A 14,107-nucleotide genomic window follows, 5' to 3' on the forward strand; every position below is an offset into this window, starting at 1 on the left:
AGTGGTGGCTCGGCCAGCTGTGCTGTCTGGGGCAGGGTCTGCAGGTGTGGCTGTGTGGTTGGGCAGAGGGCCCAGGGGCACTGTCGTCCTCCCTGGCCTCCCAGATGGGTCCTGTGTTGCCCGACACCTGTGACAGTGGAGCACAGCAGTGGGGCCCTCGCAGGGCACTGTGAGTGGGGCAGGGGGGCCGGCCTCACCTCTCACCTTCAGTGCTCAGTGGCCCCAAGACCACCCAGGGCCCATGCTGCACCCGCCCCCTGGGTGGAGGCTGCAAGAGGCTGCTCCGGGCTCACAGCACCCCCCCCACTGAGTGTCATCTAGACCCCGGGCGGGGCCAGAGCGGGTGGCGGGGCGGAGAGTGAGGCTACCGCAGTGGGTGGCGGCTGGCGCCAGCTGCTATAGGAAATCGAGGCGCAGCCTGACACAGGCAGGAAGTGAGGGGAGCTCCACCTGGGGCCGCACAAAGGCCCCCAGCCTCCAGATGCCCTGCACCCCTGGCGTCGGTGAGTGCCTGCTCTGGCCTCCAGCCTGGCCCCTGGGTGCCCTCCCTGGGCAGTTGAGGGCTGGGGCCTGGGAGGACCAGGTCAGAGCACTGGGCTCGAGTGGGAAGTCCGTCCCCTGGGTCTGAACACCCCCGTCCTGTGCTAGTGGACTGAATGTCTGCACTGACCAGGGTGGACCCCTGTGGCTTGCAGCAAGACCCCACAATGGGACCATGGCTGACGGGGGGAGGTGGGGAGAGCCTGGGAGAGGCAGGGCCTTCAGTGCCCAAAGCAGCCCCTCTCCGCCTGCTGACCCTGCCTTCCCAGCCCCTCGGGGGGCAAGCTAGTGACTGAGGGGTTGTCACCTGAGACAGAAGCCTTGCCTGGGCACTGTCTTACCTGGACGTGGCTGAACATGAGTCTGTGGCCCATGGCTTGCAGGCTCGGGGCTGTGACCTCTGGGGCCTCCCAGGTCTCGGTTTGGGCTATAGTGGCCACAGTGAGGCCTCAGCCAGGTCCTCGCTGGCCGTGCTCTGCAGTCACATCGGTTGTCTTCGCTGACCTGGCGATGCCTGAGGGCCTGGGAGAGCACACGTCCTCACAGCTGACCAGGAGCCCCCAGCCAGAGGCAGGAAAGGAAGCTGGGCGCCGAGACCACGTCCTCTCGGCCTCTGTAGGAGGGAGGGGCTGCCGAGTCTCAGGGTTTCCTGTGTGCTGAGTCAGAGCGCCCGGGGGTGGGAGGCACCCAGCACTGTGAGGCCCCGAGTGGGGCTGCAGGTGGATGCCTGGACTTCAGTAGGCCCCCAGCACCCACCTTCTGCCCCCAGGCCAGTCCCGGGTTACACAGGATGGGGCTGCTGGCATCCTCGGTCCCTCCTGCCCTCTGGGTCCCAGGGTGCCTCGCCCTGCTCCTCTGGCTGTGGGTGCTGTGCACTGCCTGCCCCAGGTATGTCCATCCCTTGCCTGGGTTCCACGTGGAGCCCAGCTCAGCACTGTGGCCACAGGGGGTGGGGCTCCAGTCCGGTCCCCCTTGACCGGAGGCTGGTGTCCTCTTCCTCCTTGGCTTGACATCCACCCTCTTGCCCCCAGGAAGCGGGTGCAGAGGCAGCCAGCTGGGCTGCAGGGTAGTGTTGCACCCACCAACACGGTGAGTTCCAGGCTGTCTCCGGGCCGGGGTGGGGCTGGCAGGGGACTGACTTGCCTTCCTTGCCGCCAGTCAATGCTGACGCGGCCCCACCTCAGCACCCTCAGCAAGTCGGACACCAGGCTGCATGAGGTGCACCGGGGCCCACGCCGGGCAGGTGAGCCAGTGGGGGAGCACGGGGGCTGTGTGTAGGGCTTGCTGCACCAGGCCAGCCGACCCACTGCAGCCCCAAATGACCTCCGCCCCCACCCCACTCCCAGCCCTTCGGCCGGTCAGCATGGATCTACTGCGCCCACAATGTCTGGAAGTGTCCAGAGGCACCATCAAGCCCCCAGCTGCCTTCTCACACCGGGAACTGCCCCAGACCTTGCCTGCGACCACCGATGCCCAGCCCTCCCTGGGCCCCGAGGCCACCTATTCCAATGTGGGCCTGGCTGCCATCCCCAGGGCCAGCTTGGCGGCCAGCCCTGTGGTGTGGGCAGGGGCACAGCTGACCAGCAGCTGGGCCAGACCTGGGCCTGAGGCCAGACCAGACCTGCCTGAGTATGCGTGCATCCACAAACTGAAGGGAGCAGACCAGGCGCCCCAAGGCCTGGAGCAGGGGAGGGTCCAGGGCACCCCAGCCACTCAGGTAAAGTGGGCAGCGTGGGGTGGGTGGCAGGGCTGGGCAGGTCCTTGGCAGAGAGGATGATGCTGACCCCTCCCTGGGTTTCTTTCCTCTCTCCAGGTGGACATCCTGTACTCCAGGGTCAACAAGCCTAAAAGGAGGGACCCAGGACCTGCTGCAGACCAGCTGGACCCCCAGGGAAGGGCAGAGATTCTGACTCTGGGGAGGAGCCTGTCCTATGAGGTCCTCCCACTCAGAGGCCTGAGCGCTGACCACGCAGACGACTGCAGGCTAGAAAACGTGTATGAGAGCATCCAGGAGGTGGGGCTCTCCCGCAGGCCGGCAGCCCCCAGCTCCAGCCCATAGATTGGACCTGAAGGCCTCCTGCTCCCCGGCCTCAGCCCGCGCAGAAGTCTATAACCCACCCCGCCCCCAGCATCCAAGCACAGATGTTCTCTCCCCCAGTGTGGGGCCCGGCCCCTATTCCCTCCCAGTCCTCACACACAGCTGGCAGCCTGAGAGGACCCTGGGGTCCTGGCCACCCCAGCCTCTCCCACCAGTGTTTTAATAAATCCCCAGCACGGAGAGGACGAATGCAGTGCAGCACAGCCTTCTCTTCCTGAAAGCCTGGAGGTTTGGGGGGATTGTCTGGAAGAAGTGAAAACATCCCCTTAGCTCGGGGGTGCTTGGGCCCTGTCACTAGGCTCGAAAGACAGTGTAGGGACAGAGGTCAGATTAGGGGTGGTGTCCCTAGGCCCGGTGGGGTCTAGAGGGGTGCGGCCTGCTGGCAGAGTGGCCGCCCCACGGTCGTACTTACACCACAACACCGAGCACCGAGAAGGGCTCGGGCCGCCCAGCCCAGGAGTTACATAAGGGGTGGGGGAGGTCGGTAGTCGTGCGTTAAAGAATAACCTGCACCTGGGAAGCCCTCCCAGGGGACGCGGCCCCTTCCCCGACCAGCAGCCCTGCGCGCGGGAACCCCACGAGGAAATCGGTCCTTCGAGGCAGCGAGGGCGTGCGGGCCGGGGCTCCTCGGAGGCCAAGGCGCGGGTGGGAGGGGGCCGCCAGAGGGGCCCCCTCTACGGGCCAGCGCGGGAGCGACGGGCCTGGGGCGGGGCCTTTGTGGGCGTGGCTAAGGAGCGCAGGCCAATGGAAACGCGGCCAACCCCAGCCACGATCCACCTCGGAATGTTGATACAGCACGCAGACCAATGGGCGCACACCGGGGGCGGGGACACAAGGAGGGGGCGGGCCGGCCGTAGCTTCGGGGGCAGAGCGGCACGGGTGGCTGCCGATCTAGGGCGGGGGTCGGCGGCCCGGCCAGCCCGGCCCGGCCCGGGGCCGCGACCCGAGCGTCCGCCTTCGCTGCTGCAGCCTTGGCGCCCGGCCGGCGAGCCATGGAGGCTGAGCGCCCCCGGGCACCCGGCTGGGCCTGCGGGCCCCCCTCGCCCCGCGCTGCCGGCCCTGAACCTGCGGCCGCGCCCGTGTCGGTGCCCGCATCGCCGCAGGTACCGGGCACCCGGGGCTTGCGCCAGAGTGCGCTCGCCGCAAAGATGGCGTCGGGGCTGCACAAACTTCGGGCCCCCGGGGGCGGGGCGGCGTTCCGTCTGTGTCCGCGGGTCCGCGAGGCCCTGCCGCTTCCCGCCGCGCCGGGCCAGGGGCGGGGCCGGGGGCGGGGCGCGCCGATCACAGCTGGTTTGGGGGTGCAGAGCGGATCTGGGTGGGGGCTGGGGGCCCCGGGCCGCTGCCTCTGCTGAGCACGCCCCGTCCGCAGGGCCCTGCCGTGGGCGGCGGCTTGGCGGGCTTGCAGTTCTCACCCCCGCAGGAGCCGGAGCCGCGGGCCCCGGGGACGTGGGCGGGGGCGGCAGCGGGGCCCCTGACGCCGGCAGCGCACATCCCCCTGCCAGCGCACAGGTGAGCCGCGCACCAGGCCGAAGTGGGCGTGTGCACACGTGCGCCCTGGTGTGCAGGGGTGGTGGGTGGGGCGCGGGAACGTGCCTTCCGGACACCCGCACGGGGCTCGATTGGGGCAGGTCAGGGTCCCGAACTGAGTTTCTGGCCACTCCCGTTCTCCAGCCCTGAAAGAGTTAAGCAGTGTGATAGTATCCCTTGTTCCCCTCAAGCCTTGGGGCCTGAGATCAGCTGGGAGGGAGCTGCTGTCCTTCTCTTCAGTAGAGGCTGCTGGCCTGCGTGAGGTCCACTGCCAGGGGGCCCCAGGCCTAGCATAAATGCCTCAAGGGTGTTGGACACCCTGGGCTGGCTGTGCAGCCAGGGGCAGGCACCGGTCTGGCCCGCTGGGACCTGGGGACCAACTTGTGCTTGGAGCTGTTGCCCTGGCTGCTGCTCACTGCTGGCTGCTCTTCTCTGCTCACCCCACCCCACCCCCAGGCCTGGCCCTGGGCCCACAGCTGCTGTTGCTCAACCTGGGTTAATGTGTGATTGGGGGAGGGCTGGGCCTCCAGTGCCCTGGCCCAGCGGGTGGGGCCTCAGACCCTGGGTGCAGCACCGGGGTCTGAAGGAGACTCTGCTGAACACAGCCCAGGCTGTGGGTGACTCGGCTTCAGGGAGACCCCAGCCCAGGCCCAGTTCCTGGTGGTTCCTGGAGATCTAGACTCTGTAACCCGAGCCTGGGGTGGAGCTGGGCCTGCCGCCCAGCCCAGTGCCTGGAGTGAGGGAGCCTGGTGTGCACAGCGCGTGCCCAGGCCTGCCCATCCAGGGAAGGGGTCTGGGAGTACTTGCTGGGTCCCACCTGCTCAGCCCACCCCCTGCCCCTGCCCTCTTCTCTCCCAGAGCCCCCCAAGGAAAAGCCCAGCTGGACGAGGTCATGGCTGCTGCAGCCCTCACAAGCCTGTCCACCAGCCCCCTGTTGCTGGGGCCCCCAACTGCAGGCTTCCACTCGGGTGAGACTCAGAAGCCCGGCCTGGGATGGGGGTGGGGGCAGGGCCACTGTTCTTCCAGGACCTTAAGTGGGGGCAGGCAGAGCCCCCTTACCTGGAAAGCCACCTTCTAAACACATGGACATCAGGACCCCCAAAGTCCTCAGTGTGGCCAAAGCCCCAGTGCCTCCAGCCTGCAGGCCTCCGTGACCACCTGCCTGTTCCGCCAGCTGGCCAGGCATCTCCCCACACAGGGTTCCTCCTTCCCTGTCCAAGGGAGGTTGGTCCTCACACTGTGTGGCCAGCTCTTCCTGGCCACCATCTCCTCCAAGCACCTTCGTGCCCACCCAGCTTACCTGCGAGTGGAGTTAAGGGATTCAGAGTTGGCAGCCCGTGTGGAGCAACCTGAGCCCCGGAAATCCTGACCCTGGCTTGGCATGTCCTTGCAGAGCCCGGCTTGGAGCCCTGGTCCGAGCCACCAGTGCAGCCACTGGGCAGTCACAGCAGCAGCGGTGGGGACTGGGGCTGGGACCCGGCCAGCGAGCTGTCCTCCCCACCCACACCGTCGCCTCCGCTGTCCCTGGAGGCGGCCCACTTCCTGTTCGGGGAGCCTGCCCCTCGGAAGAGGAAGGTGAGCCCGGGGCTGGGCTCGGGGTGGGTTGGCCACGGCGGCTGAGCATGACCACCGGCCCTTTGCACCCAGGGCGCGGTGCAGGTCCTGTTCCAGTGTCTGTGGAAGCGCTGCGGCGAGGTGTTGAGCACGGCCTCGGGGATGCAGAGACACATCCGCCTGGCCCACCTGGGGTGCGTGCGCGGCCTGGGGGGCGGGGCGGCCGGCCGAGCCCACGCCGCAGCTCCCACCCACCCTGTCCCCAGCAGGCGGCAGGCAGAGCCAGAACAGAGTGATGGCGAGGAGGACTTTTACTACACGGAGCTGGACATTGGTCTGGAGGTGCTGACCGGTGGGCTCTCCAGCCTGGCCTCCATGTCCCCCACAGCCTCCCTGCCGCCTGGCTTCCCACACCTGGAGCTGCGGGAGCCCCCAGCTCTGCCCAGCCTGCTGCGCCCCCTGGCCTTGCCCCCACCCCAGGTGCTGAGCTCCGTGGCGCACCCTCAGGTGTGCCGCAGTGACCACTCCTACCAGGTGGGTGCGGTCACAGGCAGCAGCCGTGGGTGGGCCCCTCGGGCGCTCTGGAGGGAGACCACAGCTGTGTCTCCTTTCAGGGCTGCCTGGCACCCGCCCGGCTGCAGGTGCAGCCCAGCCCCACCGGGGCCCGAGAGCCAGCCCCACCCTCCACTAGTGGTGCCGGCCTGAGGTGCGTGTGTGTCAAGGGGCAGGCAGGTAGCAAGTGTGGGGGGGTCCTGGCCCAACAGCACCCACGTGTCCCCCCAGGAAGCCCCGAGGGGACGCCAAGAAGTGCCGGAAAGCGTTCGGCGTGCAGCGCCGGGACCTCTGGTGCACTGCCTGCCGCTGGAAGAAGGCCTGCCAGCGCTTTCTGGACACCGCCGGCTGCCCGGGACGCCCAAGCTCCCAGAGGAGGAAATGAGCTGCGCCACAGCCCTGCCCGGGGCCCTCCAAGCCGCACGGTCTACTTCTCAATGGGGCAGGGGCATCAGGGACCCTGGAGCCCCAGAGGTCGGGGAGGGTCCCAGCACGCAAAGTGCCTCTGAAGAAACCAGCCTTTTGCACTAAAGCCTGGGGCGGGTGCGCCCCTCCCCACACCTGTCCATGGACTTGTAAAGGGTGTTGACGGTCCAGCCTCGAGGCCACGTGGGAGCCAGACCGGGATGCACTTTGAGGGCTCGGGAGGGGCCTCCCCACCGCCCCTAACCTGAGGGGTGGTGCGGGCCTGGGGTGGCGTCAGACCTGGTTTCTGAAGCTCAGGTGTCTTGCGTCTGGGCTGTGCCAGGCGAGGAGGAAAATTAAAGATTTGGGTTTTCCAGAAGCTGTGTCTGCCTCCGGAGTGGGGAAGGCAAAGTCGGGGCGGGGTTGCTGGCAATGTGCTGCAGAGGGCTGGGGTCCCCCTGGCCACCTCCACCCGGTGCAAGGACAGAGGAGGGGACCCTGTCTGAAACACACACGAGGCACCTGCTCGAGCAGCAACTTCCCAGTTTATTGAAAGTGGTCGCTTTGCAAGAAGGTCTAAGCTACCCCGTCACAGAAAGGAGCCCCACAGGCCGGCCGGAGCCCAGAGCCCAGCTCGAGAACACGTCTCGAGGCCACCAGAGGCGGCTCCGCTTCCCTGTCCACGGCTGCAGGGAAGTGGGAGGACCACCAAGCTCTGACCCACCGCGCGCACGCTGGACGCGCCCCCATACACAGGTTTACAACAACAGTCCCTATAAAGTCAGCACGACAGAGATGATTCCCAGGAAAACGTCAGCAAACCTCAAAACACTGCCCGTTTTTTGTGTTTCGTTTCTGTTGACAGGTTGAAAAAAATAAATATTTCAGAAAAGCACACACGGCACCCTCCCTACCAGCAGTTACAAAACACCGCACAGGAGCAAAAACGTAGAAAAGAACAAAACACAACCATTAAGTATGGCTTTTAAAGAGCTGCACGTGTCACAGAATGAGCGAAAATAAGGTGGTCTTTCAGCATATTGCAAAAAGTTCCAGTTTTTGCATTTTCTCTGGTTTTTCTAATAAAGATGTGCAAAGTTGGGAGCAGCAGCTGTGTCTCGAGGTGAGTCCCTCCTGAGTGCTGGCGCAGTCGTCACTGTCCCCACACCCGGCGTCCGGACAGGCCCGGTCAGGGTCTGGCGCTTCATCCAAAGTCCTGAGCTCCCCGCCCCGCCCCTGCCAGACTCTCCTCCCAGGCCGCCGTGTCCTCCGCGTTGGTGGGGCCAACACCAGACCACAGACAGACACAAACGGAAAAGCACAAAACGTGAAATGTAATCTACACGGCTGTTCTTCTTCATAAAAAAAATATTTATTAGTTTAAACATTGATTTGGAAAAAACGAAAAGGGTCAGTCACATAAAAAAATCTCTTCGAGACGCACGTCTTCCCCCTTCACACCTCCTGAGAGGACAGGCGCGTCTCCAACCTGCAAACAGCAAGGGACCCCCCGGGGGCGGCTAGTGCTCGGGAGCTCAGCGGGGTGGGAAGCAGGCCCCGGTTTCCAGTACAGTGTTGGTTTCAAGGGAACAAACGGCCCTGCGGCACGGACAGCGAAGCCCCGAAGTCCTGCAGGGGCGGCGAGCAGGTCAGAAGGAGCAGGACGTCCTGAGTGTGGAGGCAGGTGGCCCAGGTGTGGGCAGGGGGCCTGAGACGCAGGGCCAGTACCAAACCCAGAGCCACCCGTTGGCAGCAAAGGTCTAATTTCCAAACATGTTTTATAAGAAAGTAGGTCTGTTCAGAAAGTGGGGGAGGTACAAGTTCTGAGGGCCCTCGTTGGGGCTTGGCCAGGCCTCCTGGGTGACGGGGGGAGGTATGCCCAGAGCCCCAAAACAGCCTGGCCCACCCTCCCAAGGGAGAGCGGGCAGCGTGGAGGGCTCGGCGGGTTTGGGGCCACCCGGGCCTTGTCGGGTAAGGACGCCAGCGTGGAGGAACCGGCAGCGCCCACAGCTGGGGGAGGTGATGGGCGCAGGCGACCAGCCCACGGCTCCTTCAGGAGTGCCCTCTTCTAACCAATAGGAACGGCGGCTAATTTTATTTGAAAAATAAGTAAAAGCGAAAGCAGAGGCTCGTCCCCAGGGCAGGACTTCAAAGACAGCACCAGGTCCCATCCGCCTGCTCAGGCCAGCCGGGGTCCCCACCCCCACCCTCCACTCCCCACGGGGGTTTGCGGGGTGTTCCACCTGGCCAGATGTGACCCAATAAAAAAAACAAAACAAAACATGGGGACAGCCTCTGAGTCTGTGGAGAAAAAGACACGGGCGCTCCGTGGCCCCCTCAAGTCCTCTAGGGGGGAGGGCAGAGGGCGGTGGGCCGCGTCCAGCTCAGTGAGTAAGAGGTGTGGTGTCTCGTTGTCGGGCGGCCTGGACAAGGAAGCGGACAGGCGAGGCCTGTCCTGCAGGCGGCACCTGCTTTTCACGCAGAAAAGGCGGCAAGGTCGTGGGCGCGTTTGAAAATGCAGCGGGAGGACCCGGCTACAAGCAAAGGGAGGGGCGGCTCTGCGTGGTTTGTCTGGTGAGAGAGAGAACGCCGACCCAGGGAACTGCGTGTGATCTCAACTCATCTCGACTTAAAGAGTTTGGTTACCCATCCGGGAGGGGAGGCGAGAACTCCGCCTCCAGAGTTAGCAGCAACGCGGGCAGGCCCTCGGGGCCGGGCGGCGGCAGGCGTGGCCTGGTGCCACAGGTGGGCGGGGAGGTGGGCGGAGCCACGGGGCGGGGCCGACCGGGGCTCCCGGAGGAAGTGCACACAGAACAAAGGGTGGAGGCCCCACGGGGCGCCCAGCCGCTGCAGCGGCCACTAGAAGTTAGCACCTGGGAGCCCCTGGCCCTGGAGGGGCTCCCACAGCTGTTTCAGGTTGAGCACCAAAGCCCAGAGGCGGCAGGGCCTCGGGGTTCTCTGTACACCGGACCAGGTTCTGCAGGGGCCCCAGGGGCGCGGAGCCTCGAAGGCAACGGGCGACAGGCAGTGACGACCCACCGGGGCTGCCGGGGAGGGGCTGCAGAGAGGAGGGGGCCGAGGCCCCGCAGGGAGTACAGAGATCCTCAGCTCCCAGACCTGCGACCTCCGGGCCCCGCCCGGCGAGCGGGCCGACCACGCCCTGGCTCCGGCACCATGTTCCCCCAAACGCACCTGTTGGGACTTTCCTCCAACGGGGCACCCACCAACTTCGTGGTCCCAGAGCCCCCGCGGAGGGGCTGCACCCGCTTCTGAGACCCCAGGGCCGGATTCTTGGTGTATGGCTGGGGGGTGGGAGCAGAATGGAGGGGGGCCCGAAGGAGGGGGTGCACGGGGTCAGACGGCCCCACCCGGGCGAGGGAGACCCCTGAGCGCGCTCGCACACAGGTGCGGGGGCGGCACTGCCTTCACCCACCGCGCCCAGCCCAGGCGCCTAGGAGATCCAGGCGAAGTCCTTGTCGGGGCCCCCCGGGGGGCTGGGGGGCCCCTGCGGCGAGCCCTCCTCATCCTTGTCGTCCCCCAGCAGCGCGTCCTCCTGGGCCAGGCCCACATCGTCCTCGTCCTCCGCCAGCTCCTCCTCTCCCTCCCCTCGAGGGTCGTCGGGGTCCTCCAGGTAGGGCCCGTCACCTGTGAAGAGCTCAGGGGAGCCCTCGGCCCCTCCGCCGTCCAGGGGGCCGGCCACGCCACGGCCTGCGCAGTCGGCACACACGCCGTGGCGCCGCGAGCCGTGCTTGATGCCCACGCTGGCGGCCGACATGAACACGCGGCTGCAGAGCTTGCAAACGTACTTCTTGTCCTTGCTGTGCACCTGTGGGGACAGGGCAGCCCGTGGTGCCCCGGCTGGTACCGACGGGTCACTGCCCCCGGCGCTCTGTGACCTCCCACATCGGGAGGCCCCGAGCCCCTCCCCCCACGCCTGCCCACAGAGCCCCCAGCCATGGAGACCTGCACACAGGTGTGTGCTGCCCACCCCAACTTCAGCAGGTGTGAGGTCCGGGGCCCAGCGCACCTTCCAGGGAAAGCCAGGCGAGACCCTGGGAGCCGGGGACTGCCCCACCGGCTCCCGTCCCAGAAGTGGGGTCCATGTGTTCCTGGGACCCTCCTGGGTCTTTTTGTTTGTTTGATACTTTTTAAAAAAAAATTTCATATGTTTATTTTTAGAGAGAGGGGAAGGGAGAGAAAGATCAGTGTGTGGCTGCCTCTCGCACACCCCCAACTGTACCCGCAGACCCGGCCCCCCACTCGGGCACGTGCCCTGACTGGGAATCAAACCGCTGACCCCTCGGTTCTCAAGCCGGCACTCGATCCACTGAGCCACACCAGCCAGGGATGTTTGTTTGATACATTTTTAAATCCAGGGCTCCCCTGACCCTCCCCCAACAAAAGAACAAAAACTCGAGGCCCACACTCCAGAGTAGGCACAGCTGGGCGGGGCAGTGGGCGGCGGCACGGGAAGGCGACAAGGGCCGTGGGGGAGCTGGGGGCTGCACCAGGACACGGAGCCACAAGGGCATTCGGGCCAGGACCAGATGGCCGCCCCCGCCCAGCCATGTGGACCAAGGAAGGAAGGAAGGGGGAGGGGTGGATGCAGGCGCCATGGCAACCATGGCTCAGCCCCTGAGCTGCAGGCTGGACTTGGGGACCCCTCCGCCTCCTCAGGGTCAGGGACCCTGGAGAAATTAAAGAGGAACTTACAGACCCCCTCCCCGGAGGAAAGGAAGCCCTCGCATTTCAGGTGGGATGTCCGGGGTCTCTGACCCTCCCTAAAGCCCAAGCACGAGCCCAGGGTAAAATTCCAAGGCGAGCAGGCAGCTGCGCCCCGAGCCTCCCCCAGCGTCCACAGTTCACCGAACCGTGACTGCGGTTTCGATGGAGGAAGGACGCAGCCAACTGGCTGTGTCAGGTGCCAGGTGGGGGCTGGAAATACCGGGCCCCACTTTGTAAAGCGTACGATTGTCTGACCACGATGCTGTCCACCTAAAATGACTATAAAATAAATGAATACCAAAAAATATTATCAAATATAAGCTGTCATTGACAAATAAAATTTAAAGTTCTTTTCCAAAAGAAATGATTGTGAGTCTTCCCAGCGACCAGGCAACAAGCTGAAAAATGCGGCTGACACATCACAGCCCCAGGCGTCCCTCCCGAGGTCGGGCCACCTGCAGCCGCACGTGTCCTCCATCAGCCCCCATTTACGGCTCCGTGGACGGCTTCCTCGGATCAATACCAGGCTCATTCTGAGCTTGCTGCTCACTCTCCCTTCTACCCAATTATAGGCCCTTCCATTCGCTCAAGATCATGACTTTGGATTTTCCCACACCCAGGGTTTCGTGAGGAGTGACCTTCCCAGCCTCTCCCACGCAACTCGGCAGACATCCCTACAACACGGCAGGTGCCGCCGGAGTCCGGCCTGCAGTCTGCTTCTGTTTCCGAGGGACTCTTCGGAAATTCATTTGTCAGACAGGGCGGGCAGGCGGGAGGGGAGATGTAACGTGAGTTCTAACAACCCACGTGACAACCTCCCAGCTCTTGTTAGTGTAACAAACAAAAAGACACACCCCTGTGCCTGACTGGTGTGGCTCAGCGGATTGGGCCTGTTAAACCAAAGGGTTGCGGGTTTGATTCCCAGTTAGGGCAACACCTGGGTTCCTGATGGGGGCGTGCAAGAGGCAACCACACATCGATAATTCTCTCCTCTTTCTCCTTCCCTTCCCCTCTCTCTAAAGGAAATAAAGTATTTTTTAAAGAAGAGATACACCTCTGTTTGGATGGGAGGTCTCTCCCTTTCTCTCTCCCCTAACAAACTGGCTGGAAGGGACATGTCGCTGGAGGAGGGGAGTTCCACAGTCAGGGCGTCACGTGGGCCTCGTGCTCCTGGACCACCAACCTGCCTCTCCAGGTCCAGTTGGAACCCAACTGGGGGGCAGGGAAGGCCACGGCCCACCCCCCGCACATCCACTCTGGGGCACTCACTGGCTGGGGCTCACGGGGCATCTCTCAGCCAGGCTGGGGCGCCCACGCCCGGGATGTCTCCCCTCCGGCTCTTGGATCTGACCTCAAAGGGTCTTCCCCAGGCGTCCCAACCCCAAACAGGTACCCCCAGGGGCTGGATGAGTGCCAAGGCTGCCCAGCCTGTGGGGCGGGCTGGGAGGTCCGACAGGAGCCCAGTCCCACGGGCGGTGGCTCGGCTCACGGCAGGGACCAACACCCAGGGCAACGCCCTGCCCACTCCAGCGGTCACCCTGTCAGGGGCCCAGCCTGAAGGTCTCGCCTCACCCCCCAGCTGCCACCTTGTGTCACCTGGGTGCCCCTCGCCCACACGATGTGTCCCTGCAGACTGGCCTGCTTGGCTTTGCCCTTCCATGCCTCCTGGCGCACCTGCTCCCGATGGTCAGTGGGTCAGCTACGGGTGTCCAGCCAAGCCTGTGCACCCCAGACGGTTCCGGAAACCCCGAGGTTCCCAAACTGGCGACATCACCCCAATGCCTTCTACCTACCCCCACTCAAGCCCAGGGCCGCCCACCACCTCCCCTCAAATGGGCCCAGTGCACGTGCCAGGGGGGCTCGGATTCCGCGTGCACCCCCGTCCAGCCCCCCAGCCGGTGCCACGGGGCCTAGCTCATCTCCCCACCCAAAGGTCCCTCGCCCTGGCTTTTTTTTAGGGAGTTGCCTCCATTGCAAGGATGAGCTTTTCACGTCCTGGCCAAGCAAACCCACCACCCAACACCCAGCCTGACGGAGGGCGGCTGGGCGCCCGCTTGGCGGGAGGGACACGTGGCAAGGGTGCAGGGAGTGGGCTGGGGCCCCACGTGACTCCAGGGCAGGGCACAGAGGACGTGAGGACCCAGGGAGCCAAGGGTGGGGGTCCCAGCGGGGGTGGAGGTGCTGCCCAGGCCTGGTGCAGCCGGGGGCCCCGAAGGGAAGAAGGGAAACTGAGGGTGTGATGTGGCCCCCACCTCTGCACCCAGGCCTGGGGGGTGTGGGGTGAGCGGACCCCACTTCAGGGCTTCCTGTGGGGCCCCAGACCACCCCTCCCCACCTGCCTGCCACCGCCCGACGACCACCCCCGACCCCCCGCCCGGCCTCCGCCCCTCACTCACCAGTGTGTGGCGCTTCATGTGCTCGCGCCTGGTGAACTTCTTCCCGCAGATCTCGCAGGGGTAGGGCCGCTCGCCCGTGTGGGAGCGCATGTGGCGCTTGAGGATGCACTGGTGCATGGCTGAGAAGCTGCAGTACGGGCACTTGAACTTCTTCCTGATGACCGTGAACTCGTTGACTGGAAGAGAGCACAGGGTGAGTCACTGGGGCCGTGCGCCCGCGGTCGAGGCAGAAACGCCGTGTACACGTCGGGGGAGCCGAGGACGACCCGGAGCCTCGCAACCAGGGCCCCCGCCACCAGGGCCCTGTGGC

At 65.2% G+C, this 14,107-nt stretch overlaps 3 protein-coding genes across 12 annotated transcripts in view; 2 read left to right on the plus strand and 1 right to left on the minus strand.

Annotated features, from left to right (window-relative positions):
* Positions 1-92: 92 nt before the first annotated feature.
* LIME1 (Lck interacting transmembrane adaptor 1) lies at positions 93-2,836 on the plus strand. 4 transcript variants are annotated; one of them, XM_053671168.1, is made up of 5 exons: positions 93-1,428; positions 1,572-1,629; positions 1,699-1,783; positions 1,887-2,257; positions 2,354-2,836. In XM_053671168.1, exons 1-5 carry the CDS (start codon positions 1,331-1,333, stop codon positions 2,597-2,599), a joined length of 858 nt encoding a protein of 285 aa, XP_053527143.1. In that variant the 5' UTR covers positions 93-1,330; the 3' UTR covers positions 2,600-2,836. The 4 variants fall into 4 exon arrangements, with proteins under 4 accessions (XP_053527143.1, XP_037009374.2, XP_037009375.2 ...); XM_037153479.2 differs by having other exon boundaries at positions 93-503; positions 1,310-1,629; XM_037153480.2 differs by having other exon boundaries at positions 93-503; positions 1,310-1,428; positions 1,572-1,783.
* A 105-nt stretch (positions 2,837-2,941) lies between these two features.
* On the plus strand, positions 2,942-7,055 carry SLC2A4RG (SLC2A4 regulator). 6 transcript variants are annotated; one of them, XM_037153475.2, is made up of 8 exons: positions 3,547-3,741; positions 4,008-4,147; positions 5,024-5,133; positions 5,559-5,740; positions 5,813-5,913; positions 5,989-6,253; positions 6,334-6,425; positions 6,503-6,752. In XM_037153475.2, exons 1-8 carry the CDS (start codon positions 3,631-3,633, stop codon positions 6,654-6,656), a joined length of 1,155 nt encoding a protein of 384 aa, XP_037009370.2. In that variant the 5' UTR covers positions 3,547-3,630; the 3' UTR covers positions 6,657-6,752. The 6 variants fall into 6 exon arrangements, with proteins under 6 accessions (XP_037009368.2, XP_037009369.2, XP_037009366.2 ...); XM_037153473.2 differs by lacking the exon at positions 4,008-4,147 and having other exon boundaries at positions 2,942-3,741; positions 5,986-6,253; XM_037153474.2 differs by lacking the exon at positions 4,008-4,147 and having other exon boundaries at positions 2,942-3,741.
* A 147-nt stretch (positions 7,056-7,202) lies between these two features.
* Positions 7,203-14,107, minus strand: part of ZBTB46 (zinc finger and BTB domain containing 46) — a 33,493-nt gene continuing 26,588 nt past the window's right edge. The window contains exons 4-5 of one of the 2 annotated variants that reach the window (XM_053671162.1): positions 13,798-13,973; positions 7,203-10,502 (exon numbers count right to left, since the gene is read on the minus strand). In XM_053671162.1, coding sequence (XP_053527137.1) covers positions 10,128-10,502; positions 13,798-13,973 — 551 coding nt within the window. In that variant the 3' untranslated portion in view covers positions 7,203-10,127. Of the gene's footprint in view, positions 10,503-10,611; positions 13,076-13,797; positions 13,974-14,107 lie in introns of those variants that run through there. The other variant, XM_053671163.1, reaches the window with a different exon arrangement.

Source organism: Artibeus jamaicensis, unplaced genomic scaffold (assembly GCF_021234435.1).
Source record: "Artibeus jamaicensis isolate MK-2021 breed Jamaican fruit bat unplaced genomic scaffold, CSHL_Jam_final contig_685, whole genome shotgun sequence".
Classification (NCBI taxonomy): domain Eukaryota; kingdom Metazoa; phylum Chordata; class Mammalia; order Chiroptera; family Phyllostomidae; genus Artibeus; species Artibeus jamaicensis.

Excerpts from the sequence above, each read along its gene's own strand:
- LIME1 (XM_037153478.2), top strand. The coding sequence starts at position 482 with ATGCCCTGCACCCCTGGCGTCG. Across the intron at positions 504-1,309 it reads GCCCTGCACCCCTGGCGTCG|GCCAGTCCCGGGTTACACAG; the intron begins GTGAGTGCCTGC and ends TTCTGCCCCCAG. Across the intron at positions 1,784-1,886 it reads CCGGGGCCCACGCCGGGCAG|CCCTTCGGCCGGTCAGCATG; the intron begins GTGAGCCAGTGG and ends CCCCACTCCCAG.
- SLC2A4RG (XM_037153471.2), top strand. The coding sequence starts at position 3,383 with ATGGAAACGCGGCCAACCCCAGCCACGATCCACCTCGGAATGTTGATA. Across the intron at positions 5,914-5,985 it reads ATCCGCCTGGCCCACCTGGG|CAGGCGGCAGGCAGAGCCAG; the intron begins GTGCGTGCGCGG and ends CCCTGTCCCCAG. Across the intron at positions 6,254-6,502 it reads GCAGTGACCACTCCTACCAG|GAAGCCCCGAGGGGACGCCA; the intron begins GTGGGTGCGGTC and ends GTGTCCCCCCAG.